The following is a 21,585-nucleotide window of genomic DNA, read 5'->3' as shown; positions in this document are numbered from 1 at the left end:
GACTACTGGGGGATGGGGACAACTCCCCAGGCTGTGCGATGGGAGCTGGGCACAGCTGTGCTTGTGAAATGGAGGTAAAAACCACAGAGTTGTTTCATGATTTGAGTTACCAGGCTTGACAAGGCATGTACTACAGCACAGCTTAACATGCTACTAGTGGTAAAGTTGAGGGGCATCCCGTGACTTATGAAAAAAACAAGCTATTTTAAAAGACAACTTTAACAGGGATTTTAAGTGGACTGGTACATGATTACTGTGTTTCTGCAATCAGAGTATTCGGAACGATGTTGCCTTCAGCAGTGCGCAGTTGCTCGGAAGTAACACATTAAGGAGATGCCTGCACTAGCCTGATAGAGTCCTTGTACTTACCCAGAAGCCATGTTATCTTCTTGCATTACAAGCTTCCACTAAATAACTTTTTCCAAAAACCAAACATCTGCAGATGCGCTGCTTTGCTTGCTGAGCTCTGAACAGAACTGTAGTATGTGCATCTTTAAGATAATCTCATTGTGTGACCTTTTGCTTTCAATAGTGTTGGTTTTAGCATTATTACTTACTAAAATTTCTAGTTATTTCATTTTTTTTCTTGAAGCTTTCTGGAGGCACTTAAACAGTCTCTATTGTATTCCTGATGAATCATGTTTAATTATTTTTTCAGCTCTTGTGGGTAGAAATCTATAATAAGTGAACCTGGAATAAAAGAGGGTTTTTCTGCTTTGTACAACATGACTTGCTGCTGTGTTTTGTTGGTTTGTTCTTAACAGTAAGATCACTCTTCAATATTTCTTGGTGTATTAGTGAAAGGTTTCTAAATTTTAAAGAACAATTCATGTTTCTTGCAAAATCAAAAGCATTTATGAATCTCTGTTATTGCTTTTGTGTTTGTATGCTGCAAAGGGCTTAACTCCTATCTTAGGACTGACTGTCTACTGTAATTATAGCAAGAATGTCTGCATGGTAATATTGTTCACAGACAAATCCTTCTATGTTCAAATGACAGGAAATAAAAGTGGATGATAGATCCATTAATGATAGTTTTCCCTTGCTCCGCACTTCTAAATGAGTGTGCTTCCGTATGTAACTGTGGCAGGACTAAGACAAGAGACTAATTTGTTTCCCCATCTGTAGCTGGAGAAAGCAGAATTAGTCAGGGGAGGGGGGATGGATGGACGGACAGAGTTTCTTTCAATAATCCATTAAAATTATGACCATAGTATCTACTGAGGCCTTTAAAACATTTTTTAAAAATTGCTTCATTTAGACTTCAATTATTCAGATTTTTTGAAATGTGAAAGGCTCTCCTCAACTAACTAATGCACACAGCTCTCCTTCAACTCACTGAAGGGGGGCCTGAAGCAGGCACAAAACCCCCCCTTCCCTGCCTGCTCAACACTGTGCTCTGAGGCTTGAGCCCCACCTGTGTCAGAAAGCGTGTGCACAGCATCCTCTTGCAGAGGGCCCCTTGCTGTGAGATGTGACAAAGTTTGAGAGATCTTCAAGTCAAAGTAAATTCCTGTCGGTTTCCACTGCTATAACTGTAATGTTATAAAATTAAACAAAAACTGAGAGAATAAATAAGGAAAAAGTGATTGAAAATTAAAAACTCCTCCATTCCATGTTCATGATGTTTTTAATACTCATCTTGCTAAGATGCAGAACAAAGACTATTGAATTTCCATTCGTTAGCAGCCAACAAGATATGAATGAGTATTAACCGCAAACAAAAAAATGATTTATAACATCAAGTTGTGCACTAAAAAAAATAATTACAAATCACTTTTAAAAAAAGAATAACAGTGGAAGCAATAATGAATATAAAACATGATTAAGTAGGCTTAAAACATAACTTCAAGTATTCTATGGCATTTCCTCAGACATTTGTCTTGAATTTGTTTGTGCAATACCCATCTTTGCATAGTAAAGAAAAATTAGTTAAATTCCAGCCTTAAGTAATCTGTTTCTTTTAACATGCACCTATACGTCTGTTAATTTGCCTAGCAGACTTCTCTTTTAGGAGGGTCAGATCAATTCAGTGAGATCATGCAGCAAACTGGAATGAGCTATAGTTACCAGTTTTTCTGTTCATCTGGACAAGAAATAATGAAGCAGATGTACAGTGGGCAAAATGCAAACATTGCTGACCATGTCTTCTTTTGATGGTGCTGTGATGAACAAATTAAACGTGTATATACTTTCCAAAGCACAGCAAAGACATGATGTAGAAAATCAACACCTAGCTAAAACAGCCTTTATTGTCTAATACCACAGAAAGCACTTCAACCTGGACCCACTCTGTGCCGTGTTATCACTTTACATTCTGTACACACAGGGCAGAAAGCAAATGTGTTCTTCCACATAGAGGCAACGGCTGGTGAGTGGAGCATAAAGTAGGTCAAGAAATCATAATTCCTATGAAACTGCTGGTGTAAATTAAAAGTTACTCCAGCACTGAATATATGTACATAATATTTGGGGACCACTGTGGTCTGATTTAAAACATCACATCGCACATTTACAATGTTGTTTGTGAAATGCTCCTCAAAGGTTTATTACACAGGTAGCTTACATATATATTCAGTTGATTTTATTTCATTTTTGGTAACCATTGATATTTCAATTGCAGTTACACTTACTTTGGGAGCAGAACTCTTAAAGTTGGGGATTATGTTCCCAACAAAACTAAGTTTAGAGGCCGTTAATATATTTGCAAGTATTTTTGGTTTGCCATAGAATTATTGTTACTAACTTAATTCTGCTTGAAGTTAGGCAGGAATTTTTCAGAATATGATTTATATTATATGTCAATATTGACTACCTGTGTGCAGCACCTTTAATCCATAATGTAGTAAGTGTTTAATGTGATTATGTTAAAGCTGTTTAGAAACATTTAATAATAACTGTCAACCAAAACAATACATTGTAGTTCTCTTGTGAGACTGTTGGATCCAACATCATAATAAGAAATATAACTGAAATGAGAAAGGTTTTCTTTATTTTTTTTTTAGTAAGTCACAAGAAATCTGCAGCATTGTTTCTGACTGTTAAAGCTTACTCAAGGGAGATTTTCACTGAACAAAGATGGAATATGTTGTAAAACTGGACTTCCATAGTTACTAATGTTCAACGTTTAAACAAAAAAAAATACAGAAGAATCTTTAATTCTGATTATCTTTTATAGCAATTAAATTTTCAGGCCACTTCACTTACATAATTTATTTCATGTAAGTTTTAAATCAGGATAAAAAGGGTGAGCCAGACCTTACAGGTCTGTGCTTTAAGGGAGTCCCAAACTAGCTCTCTTCATACCTTTCTCATGTCAGATATACCCAGGGTAGCCTGGTTACTACAGGAGCAGTACTGCTGCTCTGCAAAAATCTGTTTGTACACACGGTATACCTAAATAAAAAAATAATAATAATTACAACACAACCTCCCCCTACAATTATATGGGATTTTTACACGTTTTGTTACTAAGTATCAGTAGCAAAGTGTCAAAATGCTAATTTTGCATTATACCTGGAAAAGTGGAATGCATCAAGGAGATACAGGGAGTGAGTCAGAAGTGTCAGTCATCTTTGCAAGTTGGTTTTGGTGGGCAAAAGGGAAGAGAAGAATAACGTGCTCCAAGCTGTTCATATTGTTAGTGTTTTAAGGCTTATTTAAGTTTTTATTTCACAGAATCTAGACAAAAACACACACAGCTATAGTTTAAGAAAAAAAAAAAGCTTGGCACTTCTGTGATTAATTTGAGGGTGTCACTTTCTGACATGGTATTACAGAAGATCTGTCAAGAAACAGCCAAAGTAAGAAGTAATCCAGACTTATAGTCAATACATAGATATGCATTTACACATTTTCATTGTTTTTGGTTTCGAGCATTCAAACATTAGACCATGTATGTTTGGTGTCACAACTCCCTGCATCTGCATGCTATTCTCTGCCTTTTTTGAGCAAGCCCAGAACACTTGCTGTACAACATGCTACAGAAAAAAGGGGGAGCAAAGAAAACAAAAACAAACCCAACATCAAAAATAGATTTACGTAAAGAATAGAACCTTTTTATACGGAAATCCTTTTTCTCTCTGTATATATATAATCTGTGAAAATGATACATCAAAATCTTATTTCCATATTTACACTTTTTCCTTCTCGGAAGAACTACATCCACCACTCAATAGCTTCCGTACCCAACAGGCTCCTGGCCCAGGAGACCAAACAAAGTGGACAGCGAGCTCATAGAGCAGGGAGCTCTGAAGTCCAGTGACAGAGCACACTGTATGGCCGCAAAGTTTGCCAGAGCCTGGTACCATCTTTCCAGTGGTTGGTATTTATCGGGCTGCAGATTCTGCTTGGGGTCAGCTTGTTATGTCAGTTGTTTGTAATGTGAGCCATGCAGGTTACCCTTTTGTAATTAGCTCCTCATGCCACTGGAGTTTGTTAAGAAAAAGGAAGTCATGCGAACTCAGGTGAAGTTAGAGTGCCAGCAGGCTGGGAAAAAAATCTTTCGCTATTTCATTATTTTGGAATAGTTCTCTTACTGTACTTGGGTCTGTGTGTCTCCTCCTTTGTTTGAGAAAAGGAAAAAAAAAAAACAAACTGATTGTGAAACTGCTTGTAATGCTTATCAGTTAATGTTAACAAGAGAAAGGTGACTGGAGGAATTATTTTGAACTTATCTCCAAAAAGGACAGTTTTTATCTTCTCACTTCCTAACATTCCAACATTGTGGTTGTAGCTGTTGTTTCTTATGTTCTTCCATATTGATTTAGTTCCTGCACAGCCACAGCAAAGATACCATACCCAAAATCCGGTAGTGCAAGAAGCAACTTTTTAAATTACATTTCTTCAGATAGGGCCTTGTTGACTTGGATCGAACCTTCGTTTTTTGACATTTCTTCCAGGTTGCATCAAAAGGAGTAGAAAAGAGGGGTAGGGAAAAAAAAAGCAAAACATTAGTTAGATATTACATGAACAAAGCCAACGCTAAGGTCATAGTAAAGTAAAAAGCTCACACTGTGTCAGCTTAACAAGTCACCTTTCCAAGAGGTAACAATTCAAGGAATTTGGTTGCAGGCTTCCTGTAGCACAGTATCAAGTATTAATTTCATTGTGAAGTTTGAAGATCACACTGGCATATGGAATTTTTTTTCTGTAGCACTTCAATGCTCTAAATTTGTAGAAATGTTCAGACCATAGTAATGTTTGTCTACTAGGCCAAGAAAGCATGCATATACCTGAGTGGAATCAAGTCAATAGTAAATATGTAAGCACACAGAGACTTTAGTTCTCATAGCAGGTGCCCATCTTTGGTTATTCCAGAATTTAGTTTGCATGTTCTCATGCAAGGAAACGTGAGAATCTCTGTGAGCATTTACCACACTATTGACCACAACTGCTGAGAATCTCAGTAAGGTGCAAAATATAGCAGACATTGCACTCGAAGGAGACTGGACAGCTTTACACATTGCATGGTCAGAATTTAATGTTAATAGTGGATATCAGCCTGGTAGGTGATATCCAGTCTCCTACGATACTGATATCCTACGTCAAACAGCAAGACACCACAAAGCAACAACAAAAGTTAGGTGCAACCTCCCCAGTATCTGGCTTTATGTGGGGCATCAAGCAAGGGGCTCATGCATTTAGTTCTCACATTGGGCATATGCACCACTACCGCCACCAAACTGACATGCAAAAAATATGAAACAGGAATTCATTAATTCCCTAAAAGCTACGTATCATCCCCAGGATTTTCTAGTTTCTTCAGCCCGCTAGAAAGGCAATTTCAGCATCACTGTTGTCACATTAAATATACAATACACAAAATTTTCCTAGTGGATTAAGACACTAATGCATGCTTGCAAAGGCAACTTCTTTTTGAGAAGACTGTCAAAGACTAGTAGGCATCCTTTGTTTTGTATTTTCTTTGGGTACCAGTGCCTGTATTTTTGTAAAGTGCATGCTTTGTAAGAATTGTTGGCTTTTGAGATACCACAATATTCATTTTTATTTTTTTCAATCATTTCTCCTCTAGGAGTACTGTACTAACACTTCATTTGAATGAAATTGACTTTACTTCAGTACCTCAATCCATCCTCCTCTGTACTACAGTTAAATCTAAGGTAAGTTTTTGTTTTTATTTTTTTCAGGCCATCTTGTAGAAGCTGCATGGTAAGTAGTACGAATTCAGTAACTCGGTTAAACGTGACTTAAAATGTGTTTTGCATATGCTTATCCTGCCTGTTTCAATGTGAGAAGGGTATCTGCTTCTTTTTCCCCATCCCCCCTTTAAACACTGTCTAGGATACCCAAATTCAAACACTAGTGATGACCAACTAATTAGTCAGTCCCTTAAAGCAAATAATCAATGCATGTAAAAAATCTGGATGACATAATTTGTCCTCTTACTCTAGGGAAAGTATCATGTTCCGGTTAGTTTTAAGTGCACAAGTCATTAAAACATGTACCAAATTACATTCTGTTATCTGAACTTATTTTAATTAAACCAAGTAAATTTTTTTTTAAATTCTTAGAGCAAGCTACAGAGGCCAGATCTGTATTTCATCCATCTGAAATACACATTTCAAGGAATAAGATACTAATCCAATTATTGCCTTTCTTCACTTTGGATATTCTGTTATGAGTGTTGTAAGAGGGGGAAGAAAAAAACAACACCTGATGAATCAAAAGAACACTGAAGACATTAGCCTGAAACAGCCTCTGAAACACTGAGCATCACTTACAGTGCCTATATGGCAGCATAGTACATGTGCAAAGCATTAAGAACTTGCCACAGATCTCTGCTGCAGTCTTAGTACTTCACAGAAGTAAGCAGTCAGGTGCTTCCCTGACCTGCCTTAAAATGGCTGATGATTCAGGATGATTTTAAAGCTACAATGAAGGCAGCAGTGTTTCTTAAATCAGCAAATAGAACCAGTTGCTATCTTCCCTAAGAAAATAAGAACGAACAGAAATGGAACTAGGTGATTTTCAGATCCTGGATATTTGCAGCCCACGCCATTTTATAGCTATGTATTATAGTAGCAAAAGTTCTCACACAGTATTAAGCTAAACTTCAAGTAAGCTTCGGCAAAATCCTTTTGACTCTGATTCAATCACATTATCTAACTAGACATATCTCCGGGGCCTGTTTCATACATGTTGTTTTCTTGGGCCCCTGTCCACACCCAGTCAGAACAACAGGCAACTGTAGAATTTGAAGAACAGAGGCTGTGAGTACTCTGCCCAGGACACAAGCAGAGCTGCTCTGCACTAGTGCATGCTGAAAGCTGTTTCAAACCCAGTACTGATAGAGCCCAAGACACAAGTAAATGGATGTCTCCCTTAGAAAAAGTAGTGGGGTATTTCAATGTATGACAGCAACTATCTGTGATACACAACTCCAACTGATTACTAAACTAAACTCCTTTTAAAATTCTTCCCTCTATCTGAAAATAAAACAAGTTTGCTGTCTTTTAACAGTGTATTCCGAGCAAACTGGGGCCATCTGTGGGGAAACCAAATAGCAGGGCAAGCAGAAGAGACCTGTAGGGAAGGCCACATAAGAGAATGATGCTGTTTCCTAGTTTGTTGTTTCATGTGGAAAATCTTTAAGCATATTAACTACTTTTTGCATTTAACATTTTAATGCCTAGTTAAATAATGATAGTCAGACTTCCAGTCTGTAATCTGACCAGAAAAAAATCTCTAACAAAAACAAAATCATAGATGATTCTGAACCAAAAAAACATACTACGCTGTAATACGATAAAGCATTATACTGCATACTATGGTTATTGTTACAAAGGAAAAAATATTTCAGAGAAGAAAAAATGTTTTTAAAAAAGGCTGGATATATGCAATAAATATCTTTCTGTAATCATCTGCATTTCTTTTCCCCACTAATTAGGCATGTGGTTACACAGTCTATTACTTGCAAATCCTCTACTGAAGTATTTAAAGATTTGTCTAAAGCCAGTATTTTAATCATTTAAAATAGCCAATGCTTTCATAAGCATTCTTAATCTTAAAGCATGGTTCAAATGCTGGTCAAGAAATTAAATAAATGACCCTTTTGCTATTAAAAAAAAAAATAAAATTGAAATTAACAAAATGAGAGGCTAATATAAGTAGCTTAGAATAAAATGCTGACCTGCTGTTTATTGTACTAGTTTGGAAAAAAAAAAGTGAGAAAATACATAATTTGATTCTGATACTGATGTTTATGTAGGTAGTGGCTGTATCTAGGTCATGATACATGCTTTAAGGCAGTGCTGCATGAAACCTACTTCCTCACAAGGTCTCCAATAGCATTCTTAGCACCCTACCTTGCATAAGCTTTTGGGGTCTACATGCATCTGCATGGACCAGACAAAAATATGGCATCTCTAAGGGCTAAGCTAGTTTTTAATTCAACTGTTAATCCTCCATTTAAAAAACAGAAAACCCTGGAGCTCTTTAGCTACAAAACAATTGCTGGAACTACACAGAATTGTACTTACTATCAATTCTTCTCTATCAGCCACTTACACCTTGTGATATAACAAGAAGCAGTTTTTCCGAGCACATTTACATCACTTTTACTAGCATTGATTCTTAGCACCATTACTTTATTACTAAAAGCTGTCTTATTGTTAAAGTCAATAACAAAAGCATTTAATTGGCTTATATTACTGCAGTAGCTTTGCAAATGTACATGAATATATGCAATAAGCATATGCTCCTGATACTGACATCGCAGCCAATGCAGAAGGCCCACATAAAAAATACTCTCATCATAAAATTGCCCTGTGTCAGTCCTGTATAAAATGCCATACACTGAAATCTTGCACAGACTTGCTACATCAAAATCAATGTCATGTTTCATTAATGCCTTATTTCTGTATACTGCCTAGCAGAGTTCCAATAGAAATATATAGGACTTCCTTTAATGCAGTCTAAACCCCAGCAGCTTTAAAAGTACTATGCAAAGCTCAACCGAAATAAAATCTATTTCCTAACAAGGTTTCCACTCACAGCTCTGCTTGGAGTTGCCTTTAACTCCAAACAACCAGAAAGGTTCAGTAAGGCTCTATGCACCCAAAGATGGTCAGACTTTTTTTCCTTCCCTATTGCATCCACATGTCAACTTCATTAGAAAAATTAATCTAGAATTCATTCTTATAAATTGACTGTAAATTTTTACCTAATTTCTCTAAACTTGAATCAAGCCTACTTTTATGCTTCCCTTGCAATCCTCCCCCCCGGCCCAGTTCATGAACAAAATTTGCTTAGTTGCAGCTTACGTTTGATTTGGACTTGACACCACAGTACCGTATGTTCATATGAAAATCTGATAACCTGTGAAACAGAAATCACATCTCCCAGTTTGTAAAGCATTAGCTACCTTCTCTCATATTTGCATATCACTTGCTTAAAAAGGAAAAGTTAAAGTCCTTTATTATCCTCATCTGTTCCTCCAGATATATTTAAAGCAAAGTATCAGAGGGTCTGCATATGCAAGACCTCTTTCATATACAAGTTGAAAAGCCTCCAACCCCCAGAAGAAACATGCACTTCAAGCTGTGAGCTAGGCCAGGCCAGTGTTTTTGAGGTTCTGCTACAGAATGAATGCTTGCATTTGGTCTTTTGAGGATAGCAACTTCGAGACTTTTCCAATACAGATCCTCTATAGGTATAATGAGCTTTATATTTGGGTAAAAGATTGACAGCAGGATGCAAAGAAGAACAGGTGCTACAGTACTGATAAAAAAGAGCTTTGATCCAGGCCAAAGGCTGGTAAGGCACAAGACAGATAAAAAAAAAAGTTTAGAGTTTACCTAAAATTCAGAATCACCTAAAGCTTTTATGTTCTAATAGCTTGTCCTGTGTTTTAAACAAATAATACATTTGTAATGCAATAAGTAATTTAGGGATAAATACTCTGTCTAGAAAGTATATGACTTCTTGTTAAGCAGACATATGTCTGATGGCATAGTACTAGCCCAAAAATACTTCTCAACAAGCTATAGTTTGGTTAATTCCCATGGGAAGTTGCAATAGTGGTGATTCTGAGATTATCACGTTAGAAGTGCATACATTGTTGTTCTCAATTTAAAAAAAAATATTTTTACACAAGCCTTGCAGAAAATTTGGCTGTATTTAGTTAAAAAGGTAACTGCAATAAAATGTAAAAATAAAAAACAATCAGTTCTTCATCTAACCTGAAAATTTTCTGCACTGCTTATATGACTTATTTAGGTAAAAGGATAACTCTATCCTACAGTTCTGCATTTTATAGGTTATGGTTGAAAAAAAATATATCTGTTAATACTACAGAGTATATTTGATATGTACAAAAAGTTTGTAAAAAGCTTAAGGTACAGACTGGACCTTTAGACATGAAATCTTTAGATCCACAAAATGGGAAGAATCCAAATTCCTTAATTTGTTAACACCACATACGAATCCAAATCTGTCACTGCATGTTCTAAAATACATACCTCATTTGGAATCTCTCCTTTTGAACACAAATTTGATGTAGAAACACAATAAAAATGCATAAATACCAGAAACAATTATTTAACTATTTATAAATATGGAAAATATTTATCTGTCATAGTATGAGACACAATGGTAAAGGTATGGGACTATATTAAAGCTACGTTGTTTTGAGATGTCCTGTGGTAGCTTACAAATAGTGGAGACTGAACCAGGAGTATTTATCGTACAAGAAAGTGGATTTAATTTATTTAAATGAGAAACTGTAAAAACAAAAATATAAAGCAGCTCAAGGTAAGTCGATCAGCAGGTATTAAAAAGGCTTATAAAAATCATATATATACACCCAGGGCTAAAAATTGACTGATGTTTTTATACATTTTTGTATTTAATCTTTTCTTACTGAAGTAAATGAGGAGCACCGAACACCAGCGCTCTGAGTCCTGCTAGGGACACACAGAGTTCTGCAGCTTGTGCCAGTGCCATGCGAAGCGCATGGAGCGCCAATTCCACCTGTTCCAGGCCAGCTCTGGGTGCGAGGCATGAAGCCCTGAGCAAGTGTTTAGAGAAATACTAGAATGAACGCAGCACAGGCTGGGTCTTTCTGCAAACCCTGATACTGACAGGCAGTGCAACAGGAACGAAAAATTGTCTTTTCAGCAGTGTGTGCAAACTCTATTTTCAGCTGGGCTGATGAAAGGTATTTATTTTGCTTCTACATACAGGTGTAATTAAGGTCACTAGACACTATGAAAATGTAACAGTCAAACAGAAGTAAACATTTTCAGGTGACCTCTGAAAGTGAATGAAGAGAGAAAATAATGATCAGGTCATCTTTATGTTTTTATATCCTTCTTCATCAACTAGGATTTTTTTTTTCCTGAAGTCATACATGGAATATGAATATAGATAATATATAACATTATTTCAATTATTATAAAAAAAAAGATTATTGAGGAATTATGGTTTATTGTCCTATCATGACTTATTCTTAATTCATGTTACTGAAAAGCAATAGCAACTTGAATAGCATGGAAATTTACTTTTTTTTTGTGCTTCCCTGAATTGTAAGGTTAAAGCACTAGTTCTAAACTTAGATCTTTTTACCAAATATGGACCATGCATGCATATAGATCTGACACTATAAAAAAAATCAGTAATTCAGTATGTTTGCACATGACTCTCTTTAATGGTCACAAGTAGAATGACTATAATGTTACTCTTGATAGCTATACGACACACTGAACTAGAAACAGGTGAGAACAGTTCTTACCTTTCAGGAGAGACTTTGAGGTTTCAAAGTGTTCTCTCTAAAGCTAAGCTGAAATTTTATTAAAATTGTGATTCAGCAATAAAAAACAAGCAGCCAGAAACGAAAGTTAGTTCTGGTATTTCTGAGACAACTGTTTCAGTAATGCATTTGTGTTACTCTAAACTATTTATGTACTGCCACCACTTAGCATTTTTCACTTAAAATAATATGTTATATGTAAAAAAAAATCAGTTTTAAAGTACTATTGCATTCAAAAATAAAAACTTCCCAATAAATTTATCTTTTGGGAATTTTAACCACTGTATTCAATTGAAAGAGAACAACACTACTAACTGGAAATTTAAAAAAGAGCTTACTTGCTAATTGTTAGGATGAATTCATGAATGTTCAATTGTTTCTTTTATTGTTCTTCAACTTTGCACCCTGATGACATTGGCTGGTTTTGAATCCATTTCTTCCTCTTGTTCAGCACATGCCTAATTCTCTCTCTGTAAAACACTTTGTTATTGTTTGTGGGAGGGGGTTCCTTAAAAATCTTGTAGCAGGAACTCAAAATTTAGTGATGTAAGCAAGAAATAGAAATGCCATAGCCACTGAAGAGAAGACATGCGGCATTGCTTACTTAAAGCCCCATCCTGTCCCCCCAAGGACAATAGCTGCTACCAGGATGGCACCAGCGATGGAGCCTATTATAAGATTGGTGGCACTAGGACCTGTGATAAAGGATTACGGTAAGAAAGACATAAGAACCAACCACTGTATTCACATTAAGTGAAGCAACTGAAGGGTAGTCAACAATTCAAGAAATACAGACACCACACAAGGTGGTATCTGTAGACAATTTCAGCAGGCCCAACTTTTAATAGCAAGAATGAACAAAGCTGTTGGTTTCTGCCCTGTGTGCTATGCTGACTTCTACCACAGACAGTATCTAGTATTAGACAGTAAATTCCATTGTGACTTATTCCATCATCTAGTAAAAGAACTTTAACTGAGGACACTATGAAATCTGTAAATAATTCCTTAACTGAAAGGTAACATTATAAATGCTATATGTTCTATGACTACAGCAAATGAAAAAAAAAATCACCACCCTCCCCCATATTTTTTTTTAAGTAGACCCTGAAAGGTGGTAGACTTTTTAATTTGAGCTGAGAGCATCTAGCACTACTTGCTAATCAGAGTCCAGACTCCCTACCGTTAACGTCAATGCTAAATTTACAAACAATTGTTTGACAAAGGAAAGGATTATATAATAAGGAACAGAAGTTGACATAAAAGCTGTATTCCCATTAAGCTTTCCAAACATCAAAGCATCTCTTCATCATTCTCAAGAAGCTACTTAACAACAAAGTGGGGAAGGGTGGAGCAGGAAAAAAAGCAACAAAAAGCCGCAGCACAACATATATTTGTGCACTTTTCTGAAGAGGCAAGAGAACACTTAAATAAGAAATTCATAATTGACCCGTAAGTGCTCTATTTACACAGGGTGGAAGAAAACAGACAGTAGATTTGAGTATTTTACCATTTTAATTGCTGTGCACAAAAATTACCTATTGAGTACTCTTTGATGTAAAGCTAATTGCATCTGAGCTCAAGACAAAACCAACACAACAGTTCTTTTGCAGCATATTGCACACTGTGTTTAAAAATTTAAATATCCAGGAATAGCCTTCAAAAACAGTTCTTACCTCCTATCCCAGTCTCTCAAAATCAACACTTCAACACAGCAATAAAAAAATTACTATTTTAAATGTTCTGAAGCTGAGTTTTGAAAGCTATTAGACAGCTAAAAGAAAAAAGAAAAAGTAGCAGCCAGAGATCAGCAAAGGAAAGAGAAAGGGCAACTGCAATAGCTCAAAGTTTTAAGCTGTTAGGTCAGTATCCCAAAACCTTTTGTCCAGTCCCAGACACTGCAATAGAAAAATACCCTAAGTTTTAAAATGTAGCAGGGTCACCTAACTTCGTATCAGTGCATTTGAATGTAAGATTAGCTAAAAGAAAACAATTTTTTTCCTCAGATTGTGTTTGTAACATCCAGTGGTATGTAAGACTTACTCTGCAAACATGACATGAACTGATTCATGTCACTATACAATTCAGGAATTGAAGAGTATACAAATACTGCTGAAAGTAAGCATGATATAGCACTCTGAATTAGTATACACAAAAATCAGGTATACAAAAAAAAACCTTCCACTCGACTTTCATGGAAAACAAACAAACCAGATTTTGCCATGAACTTAAACTGAATACTTTCTTTTTTGAGCACTGTACATTTACTTCCGGAAGACTGTTTGCTACAATGAAGTGTAGCAAAATGGGTCTTAAACATTCTCCCAGATCTTTTCAAACATTTGCTTTAAAATCATTTCCAGCAATTCATACACAGAGTATCCAGGAATATTAATAAAAGACTTACTTAGACTGAAAAGAAATAAGGTGAGCTTTACAGATATGAGCAGTACACAGATTGGACAACAGTAATTAAAAAGGTAATTTTTCACAGTTTGGAAGAAAATATCTTATTTGGACTTACTTACCTTTAAAGTCACACCTGGCTCTAAATCAACAGGAATAAGCATGGTGGAGGGTACATGAGTGCCATGTGACAGGCATTATACTCCAACTAAGACTTGCTATGAACAGTTCACAACTTAACGAGCTACTGTATTTCACTTGGATGTGCATCTTACTTTGGATTTTGTCAGACTGCACACAACAAAAAGACTGAAAACACAGCAAGTAATTTACCTGTAAGAAATTTCAGAAGCCTTGATACACTCTAATGCTGATTTATTTCTAGCTATAAAATGCTATCTTCCCACAAAAGAGATGCAACAATTAACTGATTGTAATGCATTCATAACTTAGATACAGAAGTCCCAATGGGCTACTTTATAACATCTCTCTTCCTCCTGTGTTCCCTGGTTGTTAAATGTTTGAAAAAAAAAAGTCTATTTTGTAGTGGACACTCATTCAACAATGAACAAACTTCTATTCTTTCAATACAAGAAGCCAATACTGGTTTTATTCACTTTAAATATGGAATAATTCAATGAAAATTCAAACATAAGACAACATATGAGACAATCAGGCTAAGTTAATGGAAAATTTACCAAATTGTGTTACATAATAAAGTGGAACCTAAACAGCTATTTTTAATAGAATGTTTTGGGTTGGATAGGACCTTTAAAGGTCATCTCAACATCCCCCTGCCATGGGCAGGGACACCTCCCACTAGATCAGATTGCTCAAAGGAATGTCCAACCTGACTTTGAACACTTCCAATAATGAAACACCCGCAGCTTCTCTGGGCAACCTGTTCCACTGTCTCACCACCCACTGTAAAATATTTCTTCCTTTAAGCTGATCTCAATCTACCTTCTTTCAGTTTTAAAACCATTGCTCTATGCCACGTGACTACAGGTGCCTTCAGGTAACAGAATCTTAGCAACAGGATATTTGGAAGCTTTACTGTAAAACTAGCTATATACACTATTATCAGCTTTCATTTTTCTAGCTAGATTGTGTGAACTATTGTTAGACTGAAAGCCCCAAAGAGTGTAATAAACAATTTGCTTTTTATCAAGTAGTCCAGGTTACCCTGATTCTATTTTGCAAAATAGTAGCAAACTCATTTTTTCCATTACTTTTGTAATTTGGCATAACGTGAACATTCAGACATTTAATTTTACTGTGACAATGCAAAAATTCACAAACTTTTTGTTTTATGCCCCACATTATCCCAGACAGGAGAAGGTTCAACACTGCATGAGCAAATCACACAACACAGACACAGTCAAATCACACGACAAATACGGTCACCACACGACAAAGCTAAAGGGATAATACACAGAGGGCTCAGGTGCATACGGTTACCTCACACACTAGGCACCAGACATAAAACTCAAACTAAGAAAAATGCTTACTCTATTCCCCACCCTGTGCCTCCAAAAATCACCCCCAAGGCCAGAATGGTCCCTGCAACTGCACCTATTAGCCTGTTAGTGGCCATGCTCACTGTGTGGAGGGAAAAGTGAAGATTTTTTAAGGAAATGATCACATCATATATGTCTGAAATGAAAACAAAATAATTCCTCAAAGGAATATTTTACTTTATAATCCATCATCTGATAAGCAATCCAAACCTCCAACTAAACTTTTATTTACCAAATACTGTAGCTTTAAAAATTCTGAAGTAAGCTTTATGCGATTTTATTTGAACCCCTGCCAACATTTCAGTGAAAAGATTCCCTGTAAACATAAGACTATTCCTTTTAGCTTGTGATTTTATTATTTACTTAAAAAAGGAACATCTTCAGCCTGCTGCTTAGTTAATTTTAGAACAGCCAAAATGTAAATAAATCACCAATAAGAAAGCTTCCTGTTGATCACCAGAAAGATACTGTACCCAGAGTATAACTAAGCAAATAAAAACTGTTTGTTTGGAAACAGTTCAATTGCAGGGAAAAGAAAACAAAACAACTTTTAATTAAGCTCTTTACAAGTGTGTAATATTTTCATTTGTTACTTCATTTATCAAACAGGACCCTGTTTATCTGTATCACCTAAAGACAATAACATCTTTTAAAAGGAAAAACCTACCCTAGTAATGGACTTCAGGTAACAGCTCGGAACTTCAGTATGTTCAGAGACTCTCTTAAATACACTGAGGCCTTATTTTTTATTTTTGAAGGAAGTTTTTTTTTGAGGAAAGAAAAAACCAACTGCACTTTCTACATGTTATAGAAGATTAAAAGTTGGATAGATCCACTGTGTCGTAACAGACCATAAACAAGCATCTGAATTCTCTAATGGGAACTTTTTCAGGGCACAAAAACTTGATAATCTTCATCAAGAAGTCTCTTTTGAAACCTTCTCTTTTTTAAAAAATTTCATAAATATACACAAACACACACACACACTTGAGACGTAAGTTTTATATTAAAAACAAACACAATTCTGCTAGTCAAAACAGAGGCCCAATTCTGCAGTGAAATTGCAAAGAAATAATATAACGTGCATATGGAGCCCCACAGCCTTCAAAACTATTAGCCAGCATTTTAAAATAATTTAGTTTCTGCAGTAACCAAAAACTAACAGCAAGAACTCCTTGTCTTCTCCTGTTACCATCATGAATTGCTCTCCTGTGGGTCTGCTAGTATAGGTTGCTGAGTTTAGACTAATTCAAGAGTTATGTATGCATTAATATGAACATAATTAACATAATTAAGGATGACCAATTTTTAAATCCTGAAGTACACTATGGAGGCAAAGGCAATTGACAGATGATGCAAAGGTCTGAAAAGTACAGTAGGAGCAGTAATCAATTATAACAATATAAAAATGAATAGCAATACTTTTTTGCTATACTTAATCTAATTGTAGTAAGAAAAATCTTAAAGCTATTATGTGAAATTTCGTATCTCTGTATAAAACATATATACTTGTGTAAGTATAGAAACTCTCCCTAAATAATTATCTGCTGTCATGCTATTTAAGCACTAGGTTTCAGCACTGAACACTACAGTGCGTAGTTGAAATAGGAAGAAATTAAACCCTGGATCATGTAACATACAGGTGATATTGACTTAAGCAAATCTTTCTGTATCAAAGCTTCTCACAATATATGAACATGATTCTAGTTTATTTACAAAATATTTTCCTTTCCCCTTATATCAAAGTATAAGGATTCAAACACAAGTAGGTAGTTTAATGCAAAGAATTAACTCATTGTCAAGGGATTGTTCTTGTCAGAAAGAGTTGGTGTCCCTGTCTAAACATGACATAAGGTGTGAAGTAGATGGAAGTGATGGGGATTTATTTATTTTAAATGACAGATTTGTAAATTAATTGTGTAAGCAATACAAAAACTTGCAATAGATTCTTGTAAAGATGTTACTACAACAATATAAAATCTTTTTTTTTTTTTTTTATCTTCAGTCTGAATCTGTCAAATATCTGATCTCTTGACACTCAAAACAAGAAGCGTATCTGCTAGTTTGGATCTACTCTTAATGATATGTATGCTTATGTAAAGAAAAATCCAGAGTTTTCTAATTTGTAAAAAAAAAAAAAAAAAAAAAAAAAAAAGTACATTCTCAATGTGATACTGAAACATTTTCCAATTTTCTTTACATCTGGATATGGCCACATTTAAAGAACAAATACAACAAAAATCGCTGTATTCTAATCATGCGAACATAACTAACCACTTAAAAACTTTTATGTATAAAGTGCAGTACTCATGATCAAAACTGTAAAAATCGAAGGTTTGGTATCAGTACCATGGATATGGCTACTCACTCGGTCTAGGCTTCATTTCATGGATTTTCTCTGCCCTGGTTTTGAGAGTCAGATTATATTCATTCTAGCTTGTTCCTTAGATTTCTGGTCATATCAGATGTCACTTTGTGATGCTGGATTTAGTTTAGATGCGATGTTCTCGCAGCTGAATCTCCTACACTTTTCTCAAAAACAAAACAACAACAAAAAAAACAAAACAAAACAAAACAAAAAAAAAACAAACGAATATTCTGTTTCTGAATCTTTACAGAAGTACAGAAGGTTACTTCTGTATTCTTTTGACATCTCCCAGAGGAATCCTCTATTAGCACACCAAAAGAGATTATAGTGGCTGTCAGTGTACAGGCTCCTAAATTCACTTCCAGGTGATTCAACATCAATAAATTACTGCAACAACATACACAAAAATAACTCATCTTTTGAGATTCTTTACGCCACCTTGTAACAAAAACACACTCTTCCTTTTTTCAGTGGAATCCACTGAAAACTGGAGTGTAAGCTATACATCTGTACCTAGCAGAAATACATACAGATACTATTCATTTAAGATTTTCTTCCCAGAATATTTCAGCACTGATACATGAATTTTCATAAAGGTATTTCCATTCTGAAGTCATTCAAATTAGTTTGAATTACAAGAATCTAACTAAGATAAATATACTTTCTGCACTTCCTTTCATATAGACCTTTTTACAGATGAGGGAATTAATTCTTACCTATAGGATTTGGAAGTAAGCAATTAAAAATTTGTAAGCAGTGTTCCGAAGTTTGGAAAGTTTTATGGGAAATGGAATGACAAGTATCTTACATAGACAGCTAAATAATTAACTACGGTAGGGGTTATAAATCCAGGAAGTACCTGCAAAGATTCCCTATAATATAAATCTGGGCTGTTCTAGAGAACTTCCTTCACAGTAGGAATCTGTTTCAAGATGATCTCTTTGACACTTCTTGAGAAAGGACTACTGGAACCATTCTGCTAAGGGGCAAAGGAATATGGCACACGTGACAGAAGTGGAGCCATTCTGGAGGGACACACCAAAGTCCTGTCTTCCTTTCACAGAATATCCTGGGCTAGAATGGACCCAAAAGGATCATTGAGTCCAACTCCCTTGAAGCCCTGGATACTTTAAAGTGTAATGAATTGCACTGTGAGCTCTAAGGACTACATTTTAAAGCTTCTTTCTATCAGCTTTATAGAATGGACAGAATGCTCTAGAACTGGGATTTAGCTGAAGTCTTCTCCCTCTCCCTCCCCCCCCCCCCCCCCCCCCAGTTTCTCATTTGTTTATTGGCAACTTTATCTGTAAATGCATACATGATTCTGGATAAATACAGTCTGATGTTGAATAATGTCCTGGTAACAGGGAAGACTTAAAAACCTTAGACAGCACAATCCAAAGATGTTGTTTGGAAGAGAAGTCAGTGAGAATCTCAAGTGCTTTTCTTCCTCTCTGAAAAATTTTGACAAATTTTTGACAGTAACTCGTCTTCATATTTTCACTTCATATACATATGAAGTAGGTTGAAATACCTACTATACAGGTAAGCAATAATGGTCATAAAAATAATGTAAGTCCATATGAATCTTATTTTTCTTCCCATTAAAATCTGATGCTAAGGAACCAAAGCTATTTTCAACCAGGGATATTTTGACTTTTCCGTTTTTTATGTGACAGCTCTCTGATTTACCTGAGAATAGCTATGGGAACTGGAAATCTCTAGTAAAACATAAATGCTCAAATAAATAAAAAGTAAGAGTTACATTTAGTCAGCTTCCAGTCATAATGATTGAAAAAATTGCGAGTAGATGACAATGGAAAAATCAGAAAATATGTACTATTACCTACTGAAATCTTCCCAAAATTTAAATTAGAAAATTAAAAGTTTAATCGATTCTCAAAGCAGAAAAACCTACATCATCTACATGAAGCAGAATTTTACTGTCTGTCTCTAAATAGGACTGCATAGTATTTTTCTCTTACTATATGCTAATTCTACTAGCACGTATCGACTGAAAAAATATCATAAATATTTGAAAGAACATTACAACTGAAATCACACAAACCCTTCGGTCCTTCATCCTTCTTGTTACCAGTATCCCTGACAGGATCGTCAATACTGCAGTCTGTCCCAGCCCAAGAGAAATTACAAATGCAAGTGGCTTCATTACTACATACCTGGAAAAGAAAATAAATAGAAACAGCTGCTTTAAAACTGTATTTTCTTAAATTTATTCAAAGTAAATAGGTAGGTAGTTCACACAGTAAAAATTCATCCACTTATAGCAACAGCACTGAATATTCAGAAAGAGTACAAAATATAAGTAGCCTGAAAGTTTGCTGTAGCCCTCTAAATACACTCAGATGCTAGGAAAAGCAGAAGAGTTCCTAGTGGTTCCATCATCACTTGCACTACACAGCTGCATAGGATGTGAGAGAGAACAGAAATTCTCATCCACCAAGAAACTATCCAGGCTCATTATCTCTTCACCAACAAACTATGTAGACTTTTGGCCTGGATGTTCAGAAGGAATACAAACATTTCCATTTAAAAATGTAAGAGCCGGTCATGCTTTACAACCTTTCACTTACAGTTTGTTCTCATGGAGAAAAAACTGTAAGATTTTCAGTGCTTTTGTCCTCGTTTTTCTCTAAGCAGAAACGAGGGCTGTTTTTGTTCTAAGAATAGTTCTAAGTCTACATGTAGTTGAATGACCTCTAAAGAGGATGTACTCACTAAAATTGGCAGTATATTTGTCACAGATATAGGAAAATCTATCCAACCAGGAAAACCTACAATATCACATCAATAGCACAAGTTAGTATCTATAAACTTTTCACACAAAAAAGAATATGGAATGTCTTGCTAAAAGTTACTAAAGAAAAAGCTTGACATGAGAAAAAGACACAAAACAAAGAATGAAGTTTTGATTGTGAGATTTGAAGGAAAGACAGTCATTAGGCATCAGCTGATAATACGTTTTGGATGCTGGAACAAGCACAAAGACTAATTAACCTACACACTAATAATTGGAAGTAGCACGTGTTTTTCAATTTTTTATCTCACTCTGCTTCTGGAAGTATTCACTGAAGGAACTTATCTAGAAAGATGATGATAAATGCATCTAGAAAGATGATGATAAATGCATCTTATGACACGTTTGATTAGCTGAAGTATTCTTTTAAAATTACCCAAAGCAAAACAGAAAACGTAGCATAATTCCCTCACCACTCATGCTACTCTTCAAAATGTACCAAGATTATATCTCTAAATCTCTTCTAGACCCTCTATTATCTGTTTTTAAAAAAAGTTCTTGTTAACTTTGAACTCAGCTGACATTTCTTTGACGGGCTCAAATTCACGTCTAATCTTCAGTTACACATTAGCAAGAAAAAAAAAAACACCTTTATATATAAAGTCCAGTCCCTTAGGAACGTATATGCCCACTGAATCCTACAGTTTTTAACAATATTACCATTAAGACATAGAACAGTGAATATGTTCTTCAAAACATCAACATC

General features: G+C 35.4%; 2 protein-coding genes across 13 annotated transcripts in view; one reads left to right on the top strand and one right to left on the bottom strand.

The window, feature by feature from the left end:
• The window catches only part of DYTN (dystrotelin), a 45,075-nt gene extending 38,953 nt beyond the window's left edge, over positions 1 to 6,122 (top strand). Inside the window, 1 exon segment of the mRNA XM_068685974.1 lies at positions 6,035 to 6,122. The gene's annotated coding sequence lies outside the window, so the exon portion shown is untranslated.
• Positions 1,612 to 21,585, bottom strand: part of ADAM23 (ADAM metallopeptidase domain 23) — a 73,664-nt gene continuing 53,690 nt past the window's right edge. For 3 of the 12 annotated variants that reach the window (XM_068685951.1, XM_068685950.1, XM_068685958.1), the window contains 4 exons: positions 20,130 to 20,241; positions 12,375 to 12,465; positions 9,285 to 9,339; positions 1,612 to 4,894 (listed from right to left, as the gene is read on the bottom strand). In XM_068685951.1, coding sequence (XP_068542052.1) covers positions 4,766 to 4,894; positions 9,285 to 9,339; positions 12,375 to 12,465; positions 20,130 to 20,241 — 387 coding nt within the window. In that variant the 3' untranslated portion in view covers positions 1,612 to 4,765. Of the gene's footprint in view, positions 4,895 to 9,284; positions 9,340 to 12,374; positions 12,466 to 15,684; positions 15,776 to 18,061; positions 19,516 to 20,111; positions 20,242 to 21,585 lie in introns of those variants that run through there. The other 9 variants (XR_011097678.1, XR_011097677.1, XM_068685953.1 and 6 more) reach the window with 9 other exon arrangements.

Source organism: Anas acuta, chromosome 6 (genome assembly GCF_963932015.1).
Source record: "Anas acuta chromosome 6, bAnaAcu1.1, whole genome shotgun sequence".
In the NCBI taxonomy this organism is placed as follows: Eukaryota; Metazoa; Chordata; class Aves; order Anseriformes; family Anatidae; genus Anas; species Anas acuta.
This window is presented reverse-complemented; position numbering and strand designations above follow the sequence as displayed.